Genomic DNA, 25624 nt, shown 5'->3' with positions numbered 1-25624 from the left:
TAAAAAGATCAGAATGCGTGAAGTACAATATCTATTTACCCGGAAGACACCATCAGAAGACTCAAAACTGAGGATGTACCCAGTAATGTCAGCACGTGGCGGCCTCCAAGTCAACATGCCTGACTCTGTCTGGATATTGGTTGCTGCCAGGTCCTGAGGGGCATCCACATCTTAACAGAAAAAGGGGTTAGTTAGCAGCTACAGATTGGATTGTTCATGTCTAATGCATCACAATTTGTCATTTGATCAACATTTGAATGAAGTCAATCTGCATTGAAATATTTGAATTCTTTTATGCTCAAACGTAAGCCCACCGGTGGTAAATTCTGTTGTAGTGACTGCGCTCTTGGCCAAATCCCTTATGGCATAGACCTTTACAGTATATCGCGTTGCTGGCACCAGGGTAGTCATTGCAAACTCCACCACATTTCCTGACACACGCTCCATCACTGGAGCCACTGGGGGAACACAAAATGTTAGGAATAAAAATCAAGCAGCTTGAGAGTGGTAGTGAATAGTTTCAATAGATGAAATGCTAGATTGAATTTTGAATTGTGTTTGAGATATAAAGTAGTACTGGCATCAAACCTTTGGTACTTTAACCACATCTTTTAGTTTCTCTGTTAATATAGCAAATAGATTGATGTCCACAGCTGGTTGTAGGTAATTAGCTTAGGTTTGAAGCAGTGTATGTAAATTCTTACCTGAGTCTGCACTATAGGTAATAACATAGCCATCAACTGTAGCAATGGCAGGCTGCCAGAGAAGTAGAGCTTCCGTGTCTGTGATATTGACTGCAGTCAGACCACGGGGTTTATCTAAAGCTGTAACACAAACAATAAAACATTAAGCTGGTGGGAAGGTTTGGAGGAATCAAGTGTGGAATCAAGTATATATTTTTTTATCTTGCATTAAATTTGATGGTGCATGTCTTCCTATTGAAGTCTCCGGCAACTGTGTGACAATAAACTGCATTTGTCAGTGTAACACAAATCTTACCAGTCGTGACACTGTCTGATCCAGGCTGACTCTCCCTTTGAGCCTTGACTGCAACAACAGTAACCTGGTAGGTGACACCAGGTATCAGGTTGGGTAGAACAGTCTGCGGGTTTGATCCGTCCACTGTCAGAGTCTTAGCATTCCCTGAGTGCCCAAACAGTTCAGTGTCAATCAAGAAATATCATTGACACTCTATAGAAAGTGTGATCATGAAAAATGCACATCACACCGTAAAAACAATGCAATTGAAGAGCTCATATTGAACATTTGAAATATGCAGCATGCATGCACCTACGCACACACACATACACACGTACGCACGCTCCATCCATCCATCCATCCATCCATCCATCCATCCATCCATCCATCCATCCATCCATCCATCCATCCATCCATCCATCCATCCATCCATCCATCCATCCATCCATCCATCCATCCATCCATCCATCCATCCATCCATCCATCATCTCAAGGTAACACTACACGTTAGTCACAAATGTTAGCTAATCCGTGCTAACACTGTATTCAATGCCCCACAATGTATCTGTAAAGTATATTTTGCATAATATACAAGTTCCTTCCGAGTCACATTTTATGTAGCTTAGAGTTAAAGTGCCAGCGGTTATAAAGATTTAGATATACGTAGGTCATGGGTTGGTTTTCTTGACAGAGATTGTCAAGTTGCCTTAATTCATGTTGTTCGAACATGATGAGACTGACCTCCATGAGCAGGCACATATGTAACCCTGTAGCTGTCTACGCGGGCTCTTGGAACTGCCCAGTGGACAGTAGCAGATGAGTCAGTGACATCAGAGAAGCGTATACCTTTGGGTGGTCCCAGATCTGGTAGAAATGACACAAGGGACACAAAAGAGACAAAACAGGAGGGAGTGAGTCAACATGATTTTTGTGTTCTCAGACTAGTCATAGTATGGAACAGGAACATAAGAGTGCATCAATGAGCATTTAATAATGCATGAAATCAAGCATTTTAGCATGAAAATACATTTGTTAAAGCAGAAAATACAGGGACTGTAGCTTTATCAGAGATTTGCTAGAAGGCACAGAAGAAAGGAGGGGAAAAGAGTGGGATTGTGAAGTGATGTAGACAAACAAAAGAAGACCAGCGCTGACAGACTACTTCCCAGTAACGGCCAGTAGTAATAGTATCTGGCGTGACAGACCTGAGGAGATTGCCCCCATTTCATCAAGAGACAAAACATCCACCACACAACCCAAGAGTAAAGCCTTACCCCCAGGGAGGAAAAGGGACACATTCATAGGCAACAGTTGTACAGTATAAGACAGAGACAGTAACCCCATCTCTATCCCACACAAAAAAAAAAAATCAAAGACATCACTGGTAGGACAACCAGACGAAAATAATATCACAATAGGATTGCAGAAAAGCTCAGTAAACGTCCTGAGTGGGAGCCAACGGATGTGTCTGAAAAATTTCAGATGAAACTTTAGACCCAGTTTGGAATATTTCATTTTTTATGCAGTTTTTCAGTTCACTTCAACCACTCAGGGTTACTGGTAGACACCAAGCCAGTGACACAAGGCCACACAAATACAACCGTGCCATAAAGATGCATGTTCTAAATCTACTTCTCAAAGGAAACATACGTAAGATTTTAGACTTTGCACCAAGTAGTCTGGACATTGTTTGGTTAGTAAACACATTAAAAAAGACAATATCCTGGACCTTTCCATGCTTGTGAGAACATATATAAGAGGAAAAAAACATTGACAAAACAAATAAAACTGAATATCTCTTCCCAGATTTTCATTGAGAGCCATCCTTTCAAGCTGTACCTGTTCTCACCCCCTCGATTACAGACTTGGAGCGCCTTCCCAAAATTAGTCCAAAGATTTCAATTTTGTACTCTGTGTCCTCGTTGAGGTCCGTCACTTCTGTGCTTCTCTCTTCGCCACCCAACACCAGCTCTTGGGGTTGGTCAGGGCTCTCAGCCTGGCTCACCATTATGACAAAGGTGTCGAAGGTATCGTCATCTGCTGTCCACACCAATCTAAAGCTCTCAGGAGTGATGTCAGACAGTAGGAGAGCCTGGACCTGTGGTTCAGTCTCTGAGTGACAAGGGAAGGTCAGATTTGCTCTTCTGTTAAACTCGAGAATGCTTTTACGTAATAGGAACACCGTTATGAAATGAAATCGATCTGAAATGGAAATTCAGCAACATGAAGCCTGAGTTTTGAAATACTGTCTCTCTACAAAATTCAGTAGACCACAGATTTGACTAACTTCACACAAAAGTCCCTAATCCTGTATATTAGGTCGAAACACAACAAAAGTAATATTTTGAATGCTACTCAAATTCATTATTTGGTACCTGCTAGGCTAACACACCTTTAAAACTGCTGGGTTAAAAGACTGGACCAACCCAGGAAGTTGGTGCACTTTGATCAAACTTTGTGTTGTTTTGCAAAAAAAAAAAAGAATTCTGAGTGTTTTGGGCAAAATAAATTTGTTGAGTTGTTTGTAACCCAGTATTTTTAAGGGCGTACTTCATAAATTCTTTATCTGGATATGTATTAAAAACCTTTGTGTAAGTGCAAAAAGATCATCATCAAAACCTTAAATCTTGCAATTAAAAAGTTGTTTTCCACCTCAACCTATTGATTTTTTTGACTGACAAGTTTGCAAACAAAATGAATTTGAAGTGTTAGTTTAAGAAAAAGAAACAGAAAAGAAATGTATCCCATCTGTAATTTTAGAGAAGTCATAACTGGGTTAAAAGCCATGTTTTGTTCAATTTAACTTGGTCCGGATGCTTGGGAATCGAATCCATTCTGCTTAACGCTGAGTTTAAAACTTGGGACAGCACATCTTAGAAACTCCTCCAGGATAAGTCACAGTGTACTGAAAGCAAATGACCCAGATCCTAGTAAATGCAAAGTTGAAAGGAGTTTTGTCAAGCAATATGAAATGACTCCTTCTTGTGACTGGTTTCAAGTTCGTCCAAGCCATTTCGAATCTCCAAAATTTCATGACAGAATAGACAATGTTTGACAATAATATTTGTACGAGTGGAAAAGCTCATCCCACTACCTCTCATTTCACAAATGCGTGTATGGGTTGTTGAAAAGCTGTTTGACTGGCAGCCATTTTTAGCAGCCTATAGGAAGACAACAGTAAACCCACAAGCTAATTAGCCAGAGAAACGTCCGGTAGCATCTATGGATCCAAGGACACATGGATCAGACGGAGCTTTTAAAGCAGTCTGGAAAAGAAAAAGGCATTTTAAGGCTAAGAAAAACCTAGAATAAATCCTAGTGCCACTGCTCATTAAAACACCACCAAATGTGAGTGTTGTAAGGGTTCACCTCAAGCCCCTTTTCCTTACGAGGAAAGAAATGCGCAAGGCATTTGTTGTGAGAAGAAGCAGTGGAAATGAGAAACAGAACAGACAAATCAACAAGGAGCTGTCACTCCTCTCCACCGTACCACTTCTACTTCCACTGTGTCTTTCTGCACACCCCCACGTCTTGGGGGAACAGAATCGCCACTCACAAAAGCGAGCTTGTCATTTGGATGAGGTCATGGAGCATCGCCTGCGGCAACAAGTGTTCTGCAAGCAGAAACTATGTACCAGTTACACCTGACAACTTTACTGCTAGTTTGTGGTGACAGAAATCCAAAGAGATTCAAGGTAATTCGGCATGCTGTCCACATCTGTTTGTGGTAACATTGTTCATTTGTTACATAAAACTATTTGGCTAATCAAAGTTTCCGTGCTTAATGTTTTTCAGTTGGAGGACTTAATCTCCCTTGTAATGTCTTTCTCCACTTGACTAGTGTTGACTACTGTGCACGACATAATTAAGTTAGTCAGTGCCTGCATTCACTACTTGGAATGCTTAATGCTCTTGAAAAAAAATGGTTTGATCGACCATTAACATGGCGACAATAGACTGTGTTGAGTGTATGCCATATTCTGCGTGGCCTCAGAAGCCCCTGGCAAAGGCAAGGGCAATGGCAGCCTGAGAATGAAGCGCGGCCCAGTCTTTGGGGGACTTGGGATGCATACAGACGAGAAGTCTCATACAAAGCCTCGGGTTTTTTATTTAATTCCTGTCAGTTCTCCCATTTTTTTCCTCACTTGACCGATCAGTCTTTAAAATGTTAAATGATGCTTCATGCTGGAATGAGACTCATAAAACTGTGAATAAAGCGAGGATTGATTCAGTTTTACGACGTTGCCAATCGGCCTACAAGAATCTTATTGTTTGTCGGGGGTATTGTTATAGAGTAGTGTGTAATATTTGAAAATGTTCTCTTGATTGAACTTAAGTCAGGTTTTTTACATAGCCCTTATTCACAGAAACGTGAGCCACCACACATCACGCAGAGCTCAGAATCTGTCTGCCTCCACTTTGATCAAATACATCACGAATGCATTACATCACCTGCCTCAAAACTTAGACCTGCTTTTAGATAATCTAGAAATAATTGTACTTTCTACTACCAATTTGTTGGATGGATCACGGCATGTAAAAAAAAAACTCGTCTCCAATCCACTGGATTTCCCAGCATGTTGCAGCACGGTCTGACAAAATCCCAAACAGAGGAAATTGGGCCAAAATGCAAGCACGGAAATCAAAATGTGCCAGTTTTTACGCTCAAATGCACATGCACTGTCTATGAAAATAGGGCCTCAGTTGCTTTTCAGCATGCAGACTGACATCTTTAAGGTCGAGTTTGTGACCCATTTTAACACAAATGACATGGTTGTGTGTGTGTGTGTGTGGGGGGGGGGGGGGGGGGGGGGTTTAGCCCAATTTTCATAATTGTTCAAAATGGGAAAATATAAAAAAATAAACAAAAACTGCAATAAAGTTGGACATCTAATCTCCAATAAATAAAAGTGCAATGGAACACCAAACTTACAAACTACTATTCATGTAACTGGATTTTATGGCCAAGACAGACTTCTGTACACCGGAGGCCATTAAGTTATTTGTATTTAATTGTTGTACTACATATCACAATTCAACACAACATGTGCTCTCAAACGTTTACAAGTTTATTTTAAAAACTTATCTTGGCTGAAAAAAACAGGACTTTTGTGGCCAGGTTTGCTGATTAAATCGAATGTTCAATTAAAAAAAACAAATACCAACATGTTACATTCATTAGTCATGTTTTTGATTACTAAATTGGACTACATATTTTATATCCTCCAAGGAAGTAACAAAGTGTGTAGTATATACGTCTAACTTTTCTGGAATGGAGCATTAGTTCCGTAACTATGTCTGGGTGTTGTTGGTGAATTTGAGTTAGTCACACTGGCGTCTGGCATGAAGTCTGGCAGTGGGTGATGGGTTAGTCTGTGTTTCTTAATGTGCTTTTCCAACAATTTAAATGTTTGTGCTAACAAATGAAAGGGAACAAAACCTGCTTTTCCAGATTTCAATGCAGACTTTCAACCAAAGAATTTCAGTCACAGGGCAAATACCAATTATTTCACCTTTTATAAAATAAACATTCTACAAACTTAGGTCCAGGGTAATTTTGAGGCTGTAGTTTATAGTTTTTAAAAGGAAAGGAAAAGGAGAAAATAACCGTTTGTTTTTTAAAACCTCCACGGGAGAGAACTGAAGTCGGTGGTGAACAGAGCGGAATTCCACGAAGACAACAAGATAATCACTCTCATAGTGTGAAGCAGCAAGAGAGGACTCAAGCAAAGGAAAGAGTGAGGCCACAGCATTGACGGTGTTTATACCTGTGATGGTGTCTGCAAAGACAGGATCTAACAGCAGGCCCCTGTACACCCCGTACAGATTGGCCCTGTACCAGGTGATGGGAGTGAGGCCAGAGATGACAATGCTGCGAGCATCGGCGGGCACAGTGTGATTTTGCCACTCAGCGCCCGTCTCTGCATCAGTGATCTCGATCAGAAATGCTTCAAAGGCCCCTTCGTCTGCGGACCAGGACAGGAGGAAGCTGTCCCATGACACATCGCTGACACTGACATGTGTCACCATGGGCTTCTCGTCCGCTGGGTGATGAAAAACATATCAATATGGAGTTACAGGGTGATGACATAGAAAGAATGGAGAGTCCGCCATGTTTTTTTTAAATGATCTTGTGGACCCCCCCCCTCTCCCCGACCAGTTCTCTTCACACACACAACTGGGTGAACTCATTGTTCCCATTAACAACATCTATGTAGATTTTAGAAGCCGAAGCTATTAAGATTAGTCCATATGACATTTCCAGCTATGCCGCAGTCATGCAATAGCCAATAGGGGTCCAACTTCCAACTCACACAGAACAATATGGCTTTCAAGGTTCACCTGGCCGTGCTGACAGTTAGGGCTGCATCATAATGCCAATATTTTGATAGAATCCATCTGATATTGGTCTAAACGTTAGCATACAAACAAAGCATTCCAAAACGTTTATTATAATGCATGGGTTGAACATCCGAGCAAACATGAGTGGTGTTTTGTGAGACCGTAGGTGGTAGCAGCGAAAATGTTGACACTAATGGTGCTGTATTTCAGTCATTTCATTTTGCTGTCTCAAAGGAAAATGCTGCTTTCACTTGACTGAGGAAGACATATTCTGCAATTTTCACTACAAAAGAACAGACCTGAACAAAGCATCTCATTATTGATGCCTGCCTATAGCCATAACATCCATATTACCATATGAGAGAGAAGACTTTAAAATTGAAAGCAACAGTGAGACATGCAATGCAGCTTGTGTGCATTAATGACCACAATTGAGCCATTAACATTTGAAGGTGCAGTGTAGCCCTGCCAGAACGGTAGAAAGTACACTGTCCACTTCAAACAGAAGTGCGGAAGCCATGCGGAACAATGTGCAGCAGGCTGTAATACGAGACCCTTATGAGCACATTCAGAGAATAGATTAGAATGATATAGAGGGTGCAGAAAAACATTACAACTCGCAATGTCCTCAACACTGCCAAGTTTATGGAGAGCAGATGTCCTGAGAGACAGTGGCTATGTTTTTAGGACGCATTCATTTGGATTAAAAGCCTAATCAGAATAAAAATGCTTAATGACAAAAGTAACTAAATGAATAAATCTCTCTGACATCTCGGGCACTCCGGTTTCCTCCCACATCCCAAAAACATGCTTGGTAGGCCGATTGAGCACTCCAAACTGCCCTTAGGTGTGAGTGCGAGTGCGGATGGTTGTTCGCAATTGGCTGGCAATCGGTTCATGGTGTCCTCCGCTTACTGCCCGATGACTGCTGAGATAGACTCCAGCACGCCCGCGACCCCCGTGGGGACAAGCGGTATAGAAAATGGATGGATGGATATCAATGTCATTTGAGGAAGCGGGTGGGGCTGGCGCATTCGCTCTTGGCCTCTTGGCTTGCCTTTTTTTTTTTCCCTCGACCCCGACAGCATCTTATTAGGATCACCTTGTGATCAGAAAAGAAAGACTGATTTACAGCATTAGGCAAACAATCTAGCGACTCATTCAATAGCAAGTAGCCGGAGTGGTGGGTGGAATTAAACATTCCATTTTCTTAAGAAACTTTTCTCTCCTTGCATGTAGCCATGTTTGGCTACTATAGGTCAAACAGCTCAATAAATCTTGATGCCTATGGCGCATATATTGACCCCCCCCCCCCCCCCCCCCAAAGTAAATGTTTAAGTTTAATAACAAAAGAGGACCATAATCTTCAAATTTAGAAATACATTTGAAAACTAAAATTTCCAAAGTCTCAGAGAGCCACAGCTGAAGGATGAAAGAGCCGCATGCGGCACTGGAGCCATGGGTTGCAGACCTCATTTTCAAAACATGCAATGTAGGTAGATTATTAGGAGACATCATACCACAAAGACAAAGTGCAGGCCACCAATAAAGTCAACAAAGAAAAGGAACATGGCACGTCAGACAAAGGTCAACAAGGGACCTGCTGCGACAACGAGTGCATTAAAGTACTTGTGGAAAATCGTCAAGGGGAAATTGCACAAGGCATGCAACGGCACGTTGTGACAAATTTGGTGTGAGCCTTATGACGGTGGTCTGTTTCTCCATTTATCATTCAAGTATTATATTCACATAAAACATTTGCATCTGCCTCTCAGTAGATCCCTTCAAACACTATTAAATTAAATTCTTGTAATCGTCACTAAGGCAGTAAGTAGATCACTGAACCGTCCATCCAAACCTCTCCAATTCCTCCTGTAAAACGAGTCCAATCTACGTTCATGTCTGGAGACGATAAAGGCTCAGCTCAGATCAACGCAGGCTGTGGATTAGAAGGCTGCTGATTTCAGAGACAATGTTTTAACAGGAGTCCCAGCATGTGGCCTTTTATCTGACAGAGCCAGAGTTCATCGTGGTCAAATCGCACAAAACCAGAGGGGAGCAAGGCTCACGTCAACAATTACCACATGAATGAACATTATTCAATGGCCCTCCCCACACCACCACTGCCATCACCCTGCCCATTATAATTAAAGTGCAGTCCAGAAATACACAATGAGCCGTTATTTATAGATCTTTTTCTTTTCCCACGTATTTTGATTTTTGTCCACAGATGTTGAAACTTATTGCATAAGGTGATTTGACAATTGTGTGTAAGTGTGCCACAATTATTTTGTTTTGTTTTTAGGATGAGGGAAAATTAATACTACACAGTAATGGCAAATGTATTTCCACATACTATATATGAGCCCCAGTCGAAGAAATAGACGGTATTACTTCAGGCAAACAATTAATTCCAACAAATAACTTATTTTTGCATTATTATGAGAGTCATGTAAGAACAAGGGGTGGGACTAGATATTTTTTTTTACCTCTTCCTACTCCCTTTTGAACATGTAAACTGTGCTTAACGACTTAACCATTGATGTGCTTTCTCTTCTTGATATAATTTTGTAATTACAATAGATTTTGTTCTTCACCAACCAACCAAACAAACAAACAAACAATTCATTGAGGGGCAGCAATACTTACATGAACCAGTGGTATTTTTGAACCACTATTATTCTTTGAAAGTGTACGACCATTACTATAGGATGCTTGGCTGTACTTGTTTGCGCATGCAGTATTAGATAGTGTGGTCATCAGTGGTCTGCAAGTGACTCGGTTCCTGGTTAGGGGATGGTTAGAGAATGGGGAAAAAAAATCTATTTAAAGTTGCTGGAAAGTCTGGTAGCATAAGAAAAGCCATTGTTCGACTGTTTTTGGGTTGCATTGTTGTTGTTCCCTGCCCTTCTCTATCAGCAGCACCGTCTCCACAGAGACTGAAAAGGCGTGACAGAATATTGAATGAGATAGCCAAGAAAGTGGTAAAGCTCATTCAAAATGCAGATGCTGTTGTCACGGGACCATGTTGACAAAAGCAACCCTGTCACCATTATTGCAAAATGGGATAATCTATGTTACAGACCTTAAAATGTATTGCTGGAATCATGCATTTTTGTCACTTTGGTAAGATTTCAATGAAAAAGAAAAGTAACGCAAAAAAGTAACATGGTTAAAGAGATCAAGAAACCTTCAGATATGTAACCAAATTGAAAAGGTTTGGCAGTAGGTTATGTTCAATTGATAATTGATCAATGTGTTGCTTAGTTACAATACTGGGTTTATGCATGGATCAAGGAGGAAGACAAAAAACGTTATACTCCACAAAGAAACAAACTAAGAAACAATCAATAAAACAAACTGGTGGGAAAGCAAACAAACAAACAAACAAACAAACAAACAAACAAACAAACAAACAAACAAACAGAAAGATAGACAAGTACAGACTCCACTTCTTATTTTTAAGAGTTGAGCCTTTCTTGGCTGAAGTCTGTGTCGACTGTTACTTCACTGATCAGGCCGCATCATAGTTTCTTTCGAAGGACCATTATGACTGTCAACGCCATATATGAGTCCAGTATAGGCTACACAACAAACTGATGGACAACAAGTATTGAAATAAGAGATGAATAAAAACTGTTCCAATATTTTAAAAAGATGAATGGTAATTGCAATACTAGCAATACTTCTATTTTTTAAAAGTGAAGACAAGTTGTAATTTTAATACTGACACGTGAAGTCGATGCACAATTTGTCTCCGCGGGCCACATAAAATGATGTGGCGAGCCGTATCTTGCCCCTGGGCCATGTGTTTGATACCAATGCCATATCACTTTCTCCAGTAAGGAGCTATGTTACATTATCCGTCAAAAAGACTGCTAATGATTCATATTCACCGACCTGTAGGTGCAGAGATGGTAGATGGTGCACTGGTCTTGCGGCCCCTCTCTGCAGTGATGCTGATGGTATAGAGCATGCCTGGTGTCAGGCCTCTCAAGGTGTGGGACTCAGAGCCTCCTGGGACCACTTCCTCTGCTCTTTGACCATCAGCGGAAACATAAACAAGTCGGTAGGAGTCCATCTTGGCCAGGGGGCGCCTCCATTCCAACATCATTGTTGTTTCTGTCACCTCTGCAACAGTTAGGTCCTTTGGTGCATCCAGAGCTGAAACATACAGGACACTAGTTCATAAATTGCGATTTGACGCCAGGGCCTTTTTGAGCTGATGCAAGGCGAGGGAGACAGTGGATTGTCACCCTCGTCATCAGTCAAAGGGGAGGTGTTTGGCCCTACAAAGCAAAATAAAATGAGGGTTAATGTAAGGAAACAATGTTATCCCCTTGTAGAAGTGATTTACAATAATCAATTAGTTCATCATGAGAAAGAGCAACCGGGTTTTCAATAATATTGTTTTTTTTCATCTGTTTTTGTTACAAATGGTTTAGTGACGTCCTACAAAAGAATGATTCTGTTAGCTTCTTCTCCCTCCCTTAGTCTTTTCACTAAATTATACCCAATGATGACAGTAACTGCATACACAGAGAATGGACGTTAATCTGCTAGCCTGACACAGGACAGAGTGTGCGAGACAATAAATGTCACCACTAAAGGGCCTAAATTTATTGCAAAGATTTGAACGGAATGTTGTTACTATTTGTGAACTGTGATAACTATTGAGACTTTTCTGTAATTAACATACAGTATATACATTTGATTTGATGGAATCCTGACAAACAAAATGGACGAATTAGCTAAAATGAACAAAACAAACTGAACTTCAGAAGATATCAAGACTCCCACAAGACTGGGAAAATATAACATTTTTGTTGCCAAAATGGACAAACATACTACTGTAGTGTAACTGCTGAATGATGGACATTACTGACAATTACAGTCATTGTTAAAGTTAACATTAATTGTCTTATAGTCGTAAGTGAAATCTTCATACCGGTCACAGCATTGGTGGTCGTGGGCAGACTCTCTCGTTCCCCTTTCACTGCTGTCACTCCCATTCCATACTCTGTGCCGGGTCTCAGACCTAGGTAACCATGCAAAATAAACAAAATCAACCAATTGATATGGTTGTTTGCCCAAATTCCTCTATCTTCCCTGAGCTGAATGGCTGGGAGTCTGTCTCGTCAAGTGGCCAGCTGTTTCTGCTAATGGCTTCGGTGGCCATGGCAAATACAAAAACACTTTCATGTGGCGTGATAGCACAATAGGTTGCAGCCAAATTGCATTTCATGGTAAGCTTGAGCTCCTTGTGGAACACGGCTGGTGTGTTTGCATTGATGGATCTATAGGGCCCTTGTCGTGCAGCAGAAACACTACTCCCAATGATACCGCTGGCTTTGGAAAGCCTTTGGTTTCCACAATTAAGCCCTCTCTAGGCCTGATCGCCTTTAATTCCTTTATTAACTCCCACAGAGGTCATCACACACAGAGTTCTGCAGCATGAAATTACACCTAATACCCAGGAAACTCATTATCAATAAAATCACGAGCGTGAAGGCAATTACAGATAATAACTGTGTGAAAGCACTACTGAGGTGTGTGGTGAAGAGGGGGACGTCTGCTGAATGGACACTATGCTTTATTTCCATGAGATGGGCCTCCCAAGGACAAAGAATTGTGCCAGACAAAGACACCATTTGACAAAGTTTTTCCCCTCTCTTATTGTGTCTAATCAACAAACTACGACAAAATAAAAAAAAATAAAAAACAAAGCTCAAAGCGCTGCTTTATAATGTCAACAGCATTGATAGATGAAAAACATGCCCATGTCTCTTGCTTGAGCAAAAGAGAAATAAGCAGCATAGTGATTCAATTTAAACAGTGAATGCCAAACCCCCTGGGTGGTTTTCTCATAAGGCAGCCTTATTGTAGACGGGCAAACATTTCGCAATCCAAAACAAAGGAAAGCTACTGCAGAAATCAGCTGGCAAAACATAACACTGTCCAATTATTAAGACAGACTGCACGTCCAAATAATAAGAGTAAACACTTCATACTGTCAAAACTTGCTTTTCACTTACAATGACGTAAGATGCAGACAGAGCAGTGACACAACTCAAAAATCATTGTTTGTGCAAGGAATAGAAAAACCTTGCATTCAGCGATGAAGCTAAAGTACCTTTCATTTGGACACACATTAACTGGTCCAAGGTCATAAAATATATTGAGTACTTTTGATATATAAAATGGAGAGGGTAAATGAACGGATAAAAACAGGAAGCGTGCCTTCTGTACCCATTTGCAGCAATAATCATAAACGTCATTCAACATTTCTATCTCTGTTGTGAACTTCATACTCTTTGTGCTTAACTGATCTTAGAGACAAACCATGGATACCAATGTTATCATGCATCTTGAAACGGAATTTCAATATTTCTCTTTTCATCGCAAACGGCTATTTGAGATGCTGGGCAGACTGCCCAACTTGCAAATGTGCAATATATCTTTCTACTGGATGGTACAATTATTAGTTACTGGGTGGACTGTGGAGGTACAAGGAGTGTGCATACCAATTATCTTAGCCTGTGTTGTGTCTTGGAGTCCGGCAGGAAAGAGTAGCTCTCTGTGCTCGCCTCCAGACAGAGGCCCGTACTTAATGCGGTAGTTGTCCACCTGAGCGTGGCTGTTTTTCCACTCAAGAGTGATGCTTTCATCAGTCAGCTCCAGCTTCTGAAGCTCCCTGGGGGCATCCAAGTCTAACACACACAGAGAAGTTGATTTCATACTGATGCTAAGTTCTGACAAGTTGTTTCCATTAGACTGAGAGCGACCCACCACAGGAAATGCGTATTCATCATTATTCTAAACTTGGTGGGATATGTGGCCCTTTGAAAACTAAACATTATTAATTACACCGCAGTAGGACTTCTTTCCTCATAAACCTGTAGAATGTGTGGTCCTTCACATACCCCTCTCTCTTTCTACCTCATCTAGGTGATACAATAATATACCGTATAGATTCCATACCTGTTTGTGGAGAATAGGTAGTAGTGTGTAGCTTTTTATTCAGGTAATGCAGATTTAGATTGTTAGAGTGTTTCTCAACAGCTGTCACCTAAGACCCCGGATTTTCCTTTTGTTGCGTAGTTGTGTTTTTAGATGTTTGAAACAAGAAAGAACATATTTTGTTCAAAATAGCCTCTGCTAACACAGGTATTAACCTGGCAAGAGCCAGACTGATGAATTGTGAATCGCTGAAAGGATTCTTTACAGTGTTAATCTGGGATCGCTCCACTGTGATCTGCTGGGAAAAGGAGGGACAATTGAGTACAATACTTATAAGTCGAGTGAGCGATGTGGCAATTTATGCAGCCAACCAATTTTTTATTTTGACCTCTCACGGCAATGGAAATCCTCATCAAGAAGTAAAAGAAGCACAAACCTCTTTTCCAGTTAAAAATGCAAAAAGTGCCTCTCGCTGCTCTTCACGCAAAAGGAATTTGTAAGCGCTAAGTCTTCGAGAACAGAATTAAATGCAGTGTCCATGCATTTGTGCGCCGATGGCCATAGCGCCTCTTATTTTCCACGCAGCCACATACCCTGCCCCCAAACAAATTATTGCTTTGTGGTCAGTCTGTACTACCAGTGGCTCGGTTTGGAGAAAATTACGAGCTGGATTTACAAGATGTTTTTGTGAACTCACAAATACCACGAGAATTCAGCTAGCAGGTAAGGTAACACATGTCGAGCCTTTGCTAACACATGTATTGTTTATTACACCTTCAAAATGAGTATGACCTACCAACAAAAGAACATTGCTCACTGTAACATCCGCTAGCCAGCTAGCCTGAGCTGCCCTGTCTTTGTTTATAAACTAGTGGCTAAAACAGGGGTGGGCAAACTACGGCCCGCGGGCCACATCCGGCCCACGGGACCGTTTAATCCGGCCCGCCAACCCTGAATTAATTGTATTATTAAACTTTTTCTTTGTCATTTTGCCTGCAATGACTGCGTTTCCCCAGTAGATGGGGAACCGCTCGCCTGCGCATTTACTACCGGAAGCCGTGTCAGAAAGCTCGGTGCACACTCACAAGTGCGTGTACGTACGTACTCAGTAGTACGGACATGGCGCACTCGCGCTCTATTTGTATCAGTCCCGAATTTAGAGCGTGGGCTGTGACGACAGCATTCTTGTAATTCGCTCGCTGAGCTTTCAGATACAGTTTTACGCTAAAGCCACCCACAAACCTTCCCCTGGAATCCTTCCATTAAAACGAGTGGCCCGAAGAAAAGAAGTGAGTGCCGAATGTTAAAAGAGTGGCCAATTTGGCTCGATGTACGCGACGTGACGTTCAGCCACATCAACCCGTCACAGATCGAGGTAAACGGATCTCTCCTAAGAATTGCCACAACAAATTTTACTCCAGACTATGATGCACTAGCAAAAAAGGGAGACCAACAACACTGTTCCCACTGAAAATGAAGGGGAGGCTCTCAAGTTTGTTGTAAAAAAATGCATTTTGAATATGATTTGTACACATAGCAGGGATTGAAACTAGCGACCATTCTCATTTTCAAACAATGCAGGATGCTCAAGGACATTGATGCACCACCTGTTTGCGACTAATCTTAACCTGTAAAGTTCTTAAGGCTTACTTTAAGGAAGTGTTTCCCGTTTCCTGACCTCTGTTACCAGGTGTTTGTGAGTTAAAACTCTGCTCTGATGTTCAGATACCCCTCACCGTGTTGCCGTTTTGATTACTTTATTTGGATGTATGCTTTCACCGATTCTTCAAGATGATATATTTGGTCAGAATGTTTGCTGTTTGATGTGATCTCATAAGATAAACATTTTTCATTAATCTGACCTGCAGGCACTGAAGTGATGGAGACTGTTATTCATAATAATAGTGTCGTATTTTATGAGAATCACTGATAGCAGTTTTTTAGTGATTTTTTTTTTTAATGCTGTTAATAAATGCATTTGTTTTCAAAAAACTTGTTTGGAATATCCATGCTTTACTACCTACTAAAGGCCAAAATCTTTTATGCAATGACCTTTACAGGTCACTTATATTACTTCACACAAACACTACGTCCATCTGCTCCTGGTTCGGCCCTCCGGTCCAAATTTAGAACCCAGTTCGGCCCGCGAGTCAAAAAGTTTGCCCACCCCTGGGCTAAAAGCAAGAAAGCTAGACTTCCTGTTGCTCACTTAATTATGTTCAACTTGGGAGCTGGGAACACCTCTGTACTGTAGCAGAAAAAAATCTAAATAATAATGTTTTACTAGTTGTCCACAACCCAACCAAAATGGATACACGACCCACTTGTGTGTTCCGACCCATCGGTTAAGAATTACTGGTTTAGAATACAGTGGAGGAAAGAAGATAAATTTCCACATCTGAAAAGGTTCTTACCGTGTGTATTTCTTACCTGTGAGGAATGAGTCATAAACAGGGACACTGGACCGTTCTCCACTCCGGGCTGTCAAAGACACCTCATACTGGGTGTCTGGGATGAGGCGCCCAAAGTGGTATTGGGTGTCTGTGGAGGAAAGCTCAACCACACTGTGATCAGCAGGGCTGGCGCCAGGCCCAAAGGAGATGCTGATCCCATCCACGTGGGCCACAGGTTGGACCCACGTCACCAGCGCTGTTGTGTCCGTCACATCCCGTATGTTCACCTGGCTCGGGGCGTCAATTCCTGGAGGAGTAAACCACACATAACTAAATGTTGTTGCCTTGTTTCAAAACACGGTGAGATTATGACACTTAAGAACCGAGTAATTAACTTTTCCATTTCCTAGGGGTATGCAGTTTTAATACAAAGCCACGTCAAGTGTAAAAACACAAAAACAACAAAAAAACATTGCACAGACCAGTGAAACAGACTCCATGGAAACGAGACTAGTTAAACTCTGTTAACAACACTTGTTTTTGTAATGTGCAAGATCACAAACTTGCAGTGGTGGACTCTAAGTAACAAAGTCATTTTTCTTGAGGAAGTACGACCAGTCCTATATACCCATACTGTCACCCCAAAGTCATCTGTTATATCTCCAGTAGAACTGCGACCCAAATGAGGTTAAGATGGCATATGGGAAAAGAATGGCTGATGTTTGTAACAATTTTACAATTTACTGGAGTGCATTTTGTTTTGGAAATTTTGTACTTTGACTCCACTACCTTAGAAAAGCAAACATATGTACCTTTGATTCTATAATATCACTAAAAATTACTAGTGACTGACGCATTGGAGGCTTAAAAAAACGCAGTTTCCATTTCTTGTGTTCAAGCAGTGTTGCTGTATCTGCCCCTTACACATCAGCTCCTCAGTTTGCTTGCAGGCAAAACCCAAGTCCGAGTGGAAAGGTGATGTGCAGCATCTGTGCGCTGCAAGTCAGGGACTTGGCAGGCATTGAAGACTAAGCTGCCTCTCCTCTTTCGTATCATCCGTGGCTATACCTGAACTGTATGAGCTCACAGCGCTAGAATGATTCATATCGTTTTAAATCTGTTTACCACCCATTTTTGTTCATGGCCTGCAAGGACTTACGGAATCAGGAAGACGTCATGGATTTCCTTTTTTTTTTTCCCCCAGTCGTTAAAACGCGCAGAATACCTGAGTCAAGCGCTTGCTAATGCATCTGGAAAGAACAGCTTAGTAAGTTTTAAGTGCTTTTTATTGTCTCTCGTGTATACAACTTGATACGTCGCACATCTGCTTGATGAATCCAGTTATATTTCTTAAAATGATAGTCAACCCCCAAATTGTCTTCACAATATGTTGTATGTGGCCCCCGTAATCTAAACGCAAGACTCTGATTCATGCTTTTTTCGTGGAATATGAATTGAACAGGCAAAATCCCCCTCTTTTTATCCATCTCCGGGATAGCCATTTTGCTACTTGCTGTCGACTGAAAATGACATCACAGTTGCCAGGTCTCAGGTCACAACCAGTCACGCCTCAGTTTCAGAAAACTGGTGATCTGTGATTAGTTGTGATTGATTTTGCCTGTTCAATACATATTCCACAAACAAAACGTTAATCAGACCACTGTGTTTCCACTAGCTGGGCTACACAGAACATTTTATTACAAAGAAAACTTTGGGGTTGGCTTCCCTTTTAAGGCATACTTACTGATTGCATAGTGACGTCACACTGTGCGCGAGCCCCGGCCACTCTCACATGTGGCAGTACGTCGCTTTCTCACAATAGTTGCGACAATTAAAGTAATAAAACTCAATATTATAGCTGACGGATCACATTATGTTGAACGAGTCCACCCTGCTCTCATGGCGCTTTGTGCATTCAGGTATGATGTATTTTATTATACTTTTTTTACATTTTTGAAGGAACCAGGTCTTCTCCACCTAAACCAGCTGTCATTTTTTTTTACACAGGAGCTAAACAAGTACAGGGAGCTACAGGTAATATGTCGAGGTAATAATTCATTTCTGATATAACTCAGGGTAGATAAGGAGATTTTGCATGTTTCAGTAAAAAGCACCTGCGCTAGACACATTTCTCAGACACAAATTAAATACTTCACTACTTATTGCGGGGTAACTTGCGCGGGTTAAAACTATTACTACCATTTAATTCTTTATTGCCATTTTGTGTGAGCAGTGACGAGAAAATTTATTGATATTATTTCATGGGTAAGAGCTCTCTCTCTCTCTCGCACGCATGCACGCACGCACACACGCACACTGATTTAAAAAACAATCAAAACACCTTTGTACAAGATTCTCGTGTGTCTTCAATTTGGTTCACAGCACACACCAATTGTCTCTTCCACTGGATAAGGATTCCTCCATACAGACCAGAGTATTGTGCATATTATTGCAATCTCAGAAATGCAAGCGCAGACACTCTTTTGTATTTATGAGGTCATTTAAACTTTGTGCAAATCAAAGCTCCGTGAAGGACACTTTTTCATAAAAGCTAGAAATGATGTGTCAAACCCAGGCAACTTGAGGAAAGACAACCTGTGATAATCTACATTTGAACTGAAAACAAACTGTGTCTCATTGAGTGTTGCAAGACATTCAAGTCTTGAATGTGTAATCTGCGTGCAGAAAATGGCATTGGACCTTTTTGAATTCGTCTTTTAGTACTACTCCAGAGATATATTAGAAAATAAAATCAAAGCACACCTAGAAGTTAGATTTATTTTTGATCTGGTCAGTGCATATTGCTGTCAGAATCTTTAAAAAAGGCCTTATCATTAACCACTCTAATGAAGACACAGTTGTTTATACTTAGCCTCTAACCAATGGAATTATTGAACTAATCAGACATGCTTGACATGTCTTGCGCATGTCATGCATGTCAGTGTGAATCAATCAGATATACTGTATCAAGGATCCCACCGATTTTGCCTCCAAAGGAGACAGGTTACACCTTTTTTCCTCATGGTTTAACACGTTTAAAAGTTCCCAGCTGTCTTGTCTGTTACATGCTTTCGGCATTTTCCATTACACCAACGATCAATAATTATACACTCTTGTTTGAGTGTTGCTGAACTCAGCCTGTTTTATGGAGGCGGTCCTGTTTCAAGCCAATAAAGGCACTGCTTCCATTTGATTTAAAGTAATTTTGTTTGGAATACCAAACAAGACAATAATAAAGGTTTAAGATCAACAAAGTACTCCTCTTTATCAGGTTTTCCTCCTCTGTTAATAGATTTTTCCTGGATGAATCTCCTGTGACCTAAAATATATATTTACATTGAGAAAAACTAAAATATTGTGAATAAAATATTAAAACAAGAAAAATGATGTGCAATAGTAAACGCAAAACATTTAAGTAGACTGTTAAATATCCAGCCCATTGTGTATACTACTACTACTACTACTACTACTACTACTACTACTATTAATAATAATAATAGCTTGCAGCATGAATACATATGTATACTTACTTGTAACAACATTCTTTGAGGTAGGTGGTCCACGCTTCTTGTTCTTCACTACCTCCAGTTTGACTTCGTACTCCTGGCCAGGGCCCAAGCCAGACTGCTCAAAGGTCGTGTCTGGTCGGCCCAGGGAGCTCAGAATCTCCCCATCCTCCTCTTTCTGGGAGAACCAAATAAAACCACTGAGCAGTGCTTTTCAGTGTCTCAGTGTGTTGTCAAAGCATGGCCTGAAACATTGCTTAAATTACAATGTATTGCCTAACTAGGAAAACAATATAATAAATGTAGAAAAAAAACATTGCGGCCCTACCTTTCCTCACAAAAAGAAGCCTTACAACCCTCATAACATCATGACATTGTTTCATTGAATATATCCACACACTGTTTGTATTGATTGCTATTATGATTATGCCTCCATGATGCCTGTTTTCCACTGAGCAGAACTCATACAGGCACATACAGTTCAGAGAACCATTTTTCCACATCAGTCACTGATTGGAAATCCATCACAATCTAACTGCATGAAAGTCAGCATTGTGTAGCACTACACTTATGAGTGAGCGATGAGACATAGACCATCTTTTAATAGACTTTGAATTGGTTTTAGTGGCAGTGTTTTCAAATGTTTCTGAGCAATGGAGGCAAAACTTATTGAAAATGAAGATCATTTCAAAATTTTGCTTCTTTATACAATGGGTTGAACTACTGTAGTTTTATATTGTAAATAGTCATTGGCAGCATTACTCACAGTGTTTCTGAAGATGAGATTCCATCCATCAAAGGGGATGTCCAGGGGGTCCCACTGTACCTCCACAGACGTCTCACGCACTGCTTTGAACTTCAGGCCCTCTGGCTCGGGAAGGTCTGGGATGTTTAGAAAAAGTTAATTTACGATCTTTTTAATTGGCTTGAGACTGTTTTATAGCCACATATAAACTGGAACTCTCATACGTGTTGCCACCCTTGCGCTAACAGGAATGCTCCTCTGGTTGTTGAGAATAGCATAGACGCTGATCAGGTACTCAATGCCTGGTTCGAGCTCTCTAATCGTAGCCTTCTTCTGGTCACCGGGCACCCGCACATCCAGCTCCAGACCTCCGGGCGATGTGGGAACGTAGATGATGTAGTACTCTGTCACGCGCATCTCATTCTCCCAAGACAGATCCACCGTCTCAGGTGTGACCTCTTCCACAGTTAGGTCCTTTGGAGGTGAAACTGAGGAAAACAGAAAGTACATGCCACGCTTAAAATGAGAAGTCTAAAAAAACAAACTACATATTTTACACGAAACTTTGTGGAAGGTTTTGAATTGGACCAAGGAAAAACATTCTTTATCACAGAAACTCCCTGTAGCACGACAGCCGACAAGTGTATGGGCTGTTTGCAAGTCAATCACAGGGTTATAATGAATAGGGAAGGGAGTAGCAGCTTGTATATAAGTTTCAACACTCCCAATGGGCCTTGGGTGTGTTTTTATTTTTACCCTTTCTGTTGTATGGTAATTGTCAACCCCTTAGCAATAAAATGAGCATTATTGCTACGCATTTGGATGGGCACCAAATTGCATTTGATTGTTTTTTAATTTAACATGAATTATTATTTGTTTTTGGGTAACCCAAGGAATATTTTATTATTTCAATCATTACAGATTTTCATTCGTTCACAAGAATCATCATTGTAGTTTTTCCCCCAATCGCAAGAATGGCCAGTCAAGCAGTTAAGATAGTGTCCAATCTACGTTTATGCATGATTGCATTTATTATGTTTAAGGTTATAATACTATTCAGATCTCAAATGAGAGTGCATTGCAAGCAGTTTAGTAAGTACAGCAAAATCTGAAAGCCAAAGCAATGATCCAGCTATTATCCCTACCTGCAGAGCAGTCTTCACCAATGAAACCCTCATCGCAGAGGCACACTCCATTTTCACAGCGACCCTGGTTCTGGCAGTCCCCAGGGCAAGTTAGGAAGGAGCAGTCCAGCCCAGCGAAGCCTTCGTAGCATACGCAGATGCCGTCATTGCAATATCCTCGGTCCAGACAGTTTTTAGGACATGTCTTCTCACTGCAGTCCTCGCCAGTGAAACCTTTGTGACAAACACACTGACCGTTCACACAGTGGCCACGGCCCAGACAGTCATCAGGGCAGGTCAGTTCACCACATCCTTTCCCAGTGAAACCAGCAAAGCACACACACTTGCCATCCACACACTCCCCACGTCCCATGCAGTCTTTAGGACAGGTCTTGATGCTGCAGTCCTCGCCGGTGAACCCTTTATTGCATATGCACTGGCCGGTAACGCAGCGCCCATGATCTTGGCAGTTGTTAGGGCAGGACAGCTCACTACAGTCTTCGCCTTGGTATCCTTCATCACACAAACATTCCCCGTTTATGCACTGCCCTTTGTTGCTGCAGTTTTCAGGGCATGACAGAACGGAGCAATCATCCCCTTCAAATCCCGGGTCACAGATGCATTTGCCATTGAAGCAATGGCCTCGCTCATTGCAGTTCTGGGGACATGTAAGCTTGGAACAATCTTCTCCGCTGTAGCCGCTTTGACACACACACAGTCCGCTCACACACATGCCGCGGTTGTTACAGTGGCCAGGACAAGTGAGTTCGCCGCAGTCTTCTCCGGCAAAGCCGTCATCGCAGAAGCAAGTGCCATTGATGCAGCGTCCACGGTCGTAGCAGTCGTTTGGACAGATGAGCTCGGAGCAGTCAAAGCCTGTCCACGGCTCGTCGCAGACACACTCGTCATCAACACAACGCCCACGACCCAGACAATTGTTGAGGCAGTTTGTCTGGGAGCAGTCCTCCCCGATGAAGCCCTCCTCGCACAGGCAAGCCCCTTCAACACAATGCCCATAATCACCGCAATCCAGCAGGCATAGCTCAGTACTGCAGTCATCACCGCTGAAGCCTTCAAAGCATTCACATTTCCCGTCCACACAGCGGCCCTGGTCCTGGCAGTCATTAGGGCATTCAGGTTCTGTGCAGTTGGGGCCTTTCCATCCTGGCTCACATACACAGCTGCAGGTGTCAGCACTCCAGTTTCCATGGCCATTACAGTAAGGCTTTGTGGAGACTTCACCTAATAGATGAGAAAAGAAGAAGACATTTTTCAAGAACATTTTGAACACACTTCAGTAAGCTAACACGAGCATGTAGTATTAATCAGCATTGAATTTTCTGAAACCAGAAGCGGAATCACTGATTATAGTCACATTACTACATCTTACGGTTTTATTTTCATGATCTTCATTAGCAAACACCCTTTTGCATTGTCGCTCAATCAAACTAAGACAAGAGAAGCCAATTTCACTGTTTTCTAATTGTGGTGTCAAACAAGGTCAGTGTCTTCACATTAATTAATAGCCATCTATCCGTCAGTCTGTCCATCCATCCATCCATCCATCCATCCATCCATCCATCCATCCATCCATCCATCCATCCATCCATCCATCCATCCATCCATCCATCCATCCATCCATCCATCCATCCATCCATCCATATATTATATATCTATCCATTATTTGTAAAACATTCAAGGTAATTTGAGCTAATGTCAATGTAATGTAATATATTGCTGTGTGTATCAAACTGGTAGTCCTTCACACTAATCAGTACCCAAGAAGTAGCTCTCAATTCCAAAAAGGTTGGTGACTTGTGTTGTAGAGTGTATCAAAATCCCACTCCCTCAATGAAGTCAGTGCCATTCAGCATAGTGAGATTTTTATTTGAGTTGCAAATTTTGTGTTGCTTCAAAGCACACTCTGTACAATTTATGTATCACACTAAAACCTTGACAATCCTTTTTGTGTCAGTAGACAGCAGTGAAAAAGAATGGGAAGTAATTTGCATTTAAAAGTTTGCCACTGAGCTTTTGATTTTTACATCTACACTGAGCGTTGTTTGAGATGACTATACAAGATATCAGGTTTTGAAATGATGTTGGAATTGCTGGAACAGTAGTGATGGATTTTCTTTTCTGTCTTTTCATGCACACCTTTGAGAAAGGCTTTTAAAGAGATTTATTTATATCACATGTTCTCCACCAAATTCCGCATACAGCATGACATTTTAACTTACCAGTCACTTGAGATCCACAGCACCCTGCACCACTGCCACACTGCTCTCTCAGACTGGAAAGTTCCGACTCCAACATCTCCAGTCTGTTCAGGATTTCTTTTATATCAGGTAGCTGATTGTTGCAGCCACACGCCTGCTTGGGGATATTGATGCGGTGGGTAAAGACGATCTGATTGTCACCATCCACCGTGTGCTCCATGTGCTCTGTGTTCTGCATGTCCAGTGGGCTATTCTTGTGATTGGGCACGGTGCCGCCGGGTGACTCAAGGTCCACGGAACAGAGGGATGTTGAAGGAACATTGATGTTGTAGATGTGGTTGAAGACGACTGGGTGTTCAGGGTTTGGCAGGGTGTGGTTCTCTTGGTTCTTCTTAGGCATTAAAGCCTCTCTGCGATGCCGTATGACCTTCTTAACCAGGCCAGCGGTGGAAAGCTGGAGGACCATGGCCACAATCACGCAGCCAAAGATGAGGCCTTTCATCCCCATGATGACCTTTTGCTAGCACCAAGAGTGAAGTCTATACTGTTCCAATTCTTCCTTTGCAACCTTTCATAAAAGACAATGAAAACACAAGTGAGGGAAAGGATGAAGATTTGATTTAGTCTTTTCTTCGATGTTGTCAAGTCAATTTTAACACACACACACACACACGCACACACACACACTCACACACGCACACACACACAACACACACACACACACACATATTTTCCCACAAAGTCAATACTACTGTTCAGACCTGACGTGGAAAAATACCCATGTATTTTATTATTATTATTATTATTATTATTATTATTATTAGTAGTAGTAGTAGTAGTAGTAGTAGTAGTAGTAGTAGTAGTATTTTACCAATCTCCAAAGTGTGGCTCTGGATATTGGCTTGCTCTTTCTTTTTCCCTAAAAAGCAATGTTTTGGGAGATGCCAGTGATGTGTAATAATCTACAGTATATTGTCACTGTTTATCAATGTAAAGTATTATTGCAACTTGAAATGCCAACTTGAGTGATGTACCATACAACTATATCAAAATCATGTTTGTTCACACACATGCAGTGACAAAGAAGAGACCAGCCAGAACCTTGAATTTCATAATTCTATGGTTTTCAGTGAGATTGCAATGTTTTACCAGGCATAGCCATATTTGAACTTGCTTACTGTGTTTCTATGAGCAGACACAATGTGGTGCAATATGATTCAAGAATAGTGCATTTCAAAGTGGAACAATTTCATTTGATTCGATTCAGCGGGATTATGATTCGATTTGATAAGGTATGGCTCAATTAGTGTATGATGCAATGAGTGAATTATGAATGTAACTTGTCAGTACTGTAAAT

At 41.4% G+C, this 25624-nt stretch overlaps 1 protein-coding gene across 5 annotated transcripts in view; it reads right to left on the bottom strand.

Moving 5' to 3' along the window:
• The window catches only part of tnc (tenascin C), a 77369-nt gene that overhangs the window by 4921 nt on the left and 46824 nt on the right, over nucleotides 1-25624 (bottom strand). For 3 of the 5 annotated variants that reach the window (XM_037258237.1, XM_037258238.1, XM_037258239.1), the window contains 15 exons: nucleotides 24289-24835; nucleotides 22070-23290; nucleotides 21149-21412; nucleotides 20946-21061; nucleotides 20204-20357; nucleotides 16711-16980; nucleotides 13845-14030; nucleotides 12269-12358; nucleotides 11221-11484; nucleotides 6747-7022; nucleotides 1720-1842; nucleotides 1000-1143; nucleotides 705-824; nucleotides 315-458; nucleotides 40-170 (listed from right to left, as the gene is read on the bottom strand). In XM_037258237.1, coding sequence (XP_037114132.1) covers nucleotides 40-170; nucleotides 315-458; nucleotides 705-824; nucleotides 1000-1143; nucleotides 1720-1842; nucleotides 6747-7022; nucleotides 11221-11484; nucleotides 12269-12358; nucleotides 13845-14030; nucleotides 16711-16980; nucleotides 20204-20357; nucleotides 20946-21061; nucleotides 21149-21412; nucleotides 22070-23290; nucleotides 24289-24775 — 3990 coding nt within the window. In that variant the 5' untranslated portion in view covers nucleotides 24776-24835. Of the gene's footprint in view, nucleotides 1-39; nucleotides 171-314; nucleotides 459-704; nucleotides 825-999; nucleotides 1144-1719; nucleotides 1843-2817; nucleotides 3091-6746; nucleotides 7023-11220; nucleotides 11485-12268; nucleotides 12359-13844; nucleotides 14031-16710; nucleotides 16981-20203; nucleotides 20358-20945; nucleotides 21062-21148; nucleotides 21413-22069; nucleotides 23291-24288; nucleotides 24836-25624 lie in introns of all 5 variants that reach the window. The other 2 variants (XM_037258241.1, XM_037258240.1) reach the window with 2 other exon arrangements.

Source organism: Syngnathus acus, chromosome 9 (genome assembly GCF_901709675.1).
Source record: "Syngnathus acus chromosome 9, fSynAcu1.2, whole genome shotgun sequence".
NCBI lineage: Eukaryota > Metazoa > Chordata > Actinopteri > Syngnathiformes > Syngnathidae > Syngnathus > Syngnathus acus.
Note: the sequence above shows the minus strand (reverse complement) of the source record. Positions and strands in the feature narration are given on the sequence as shown.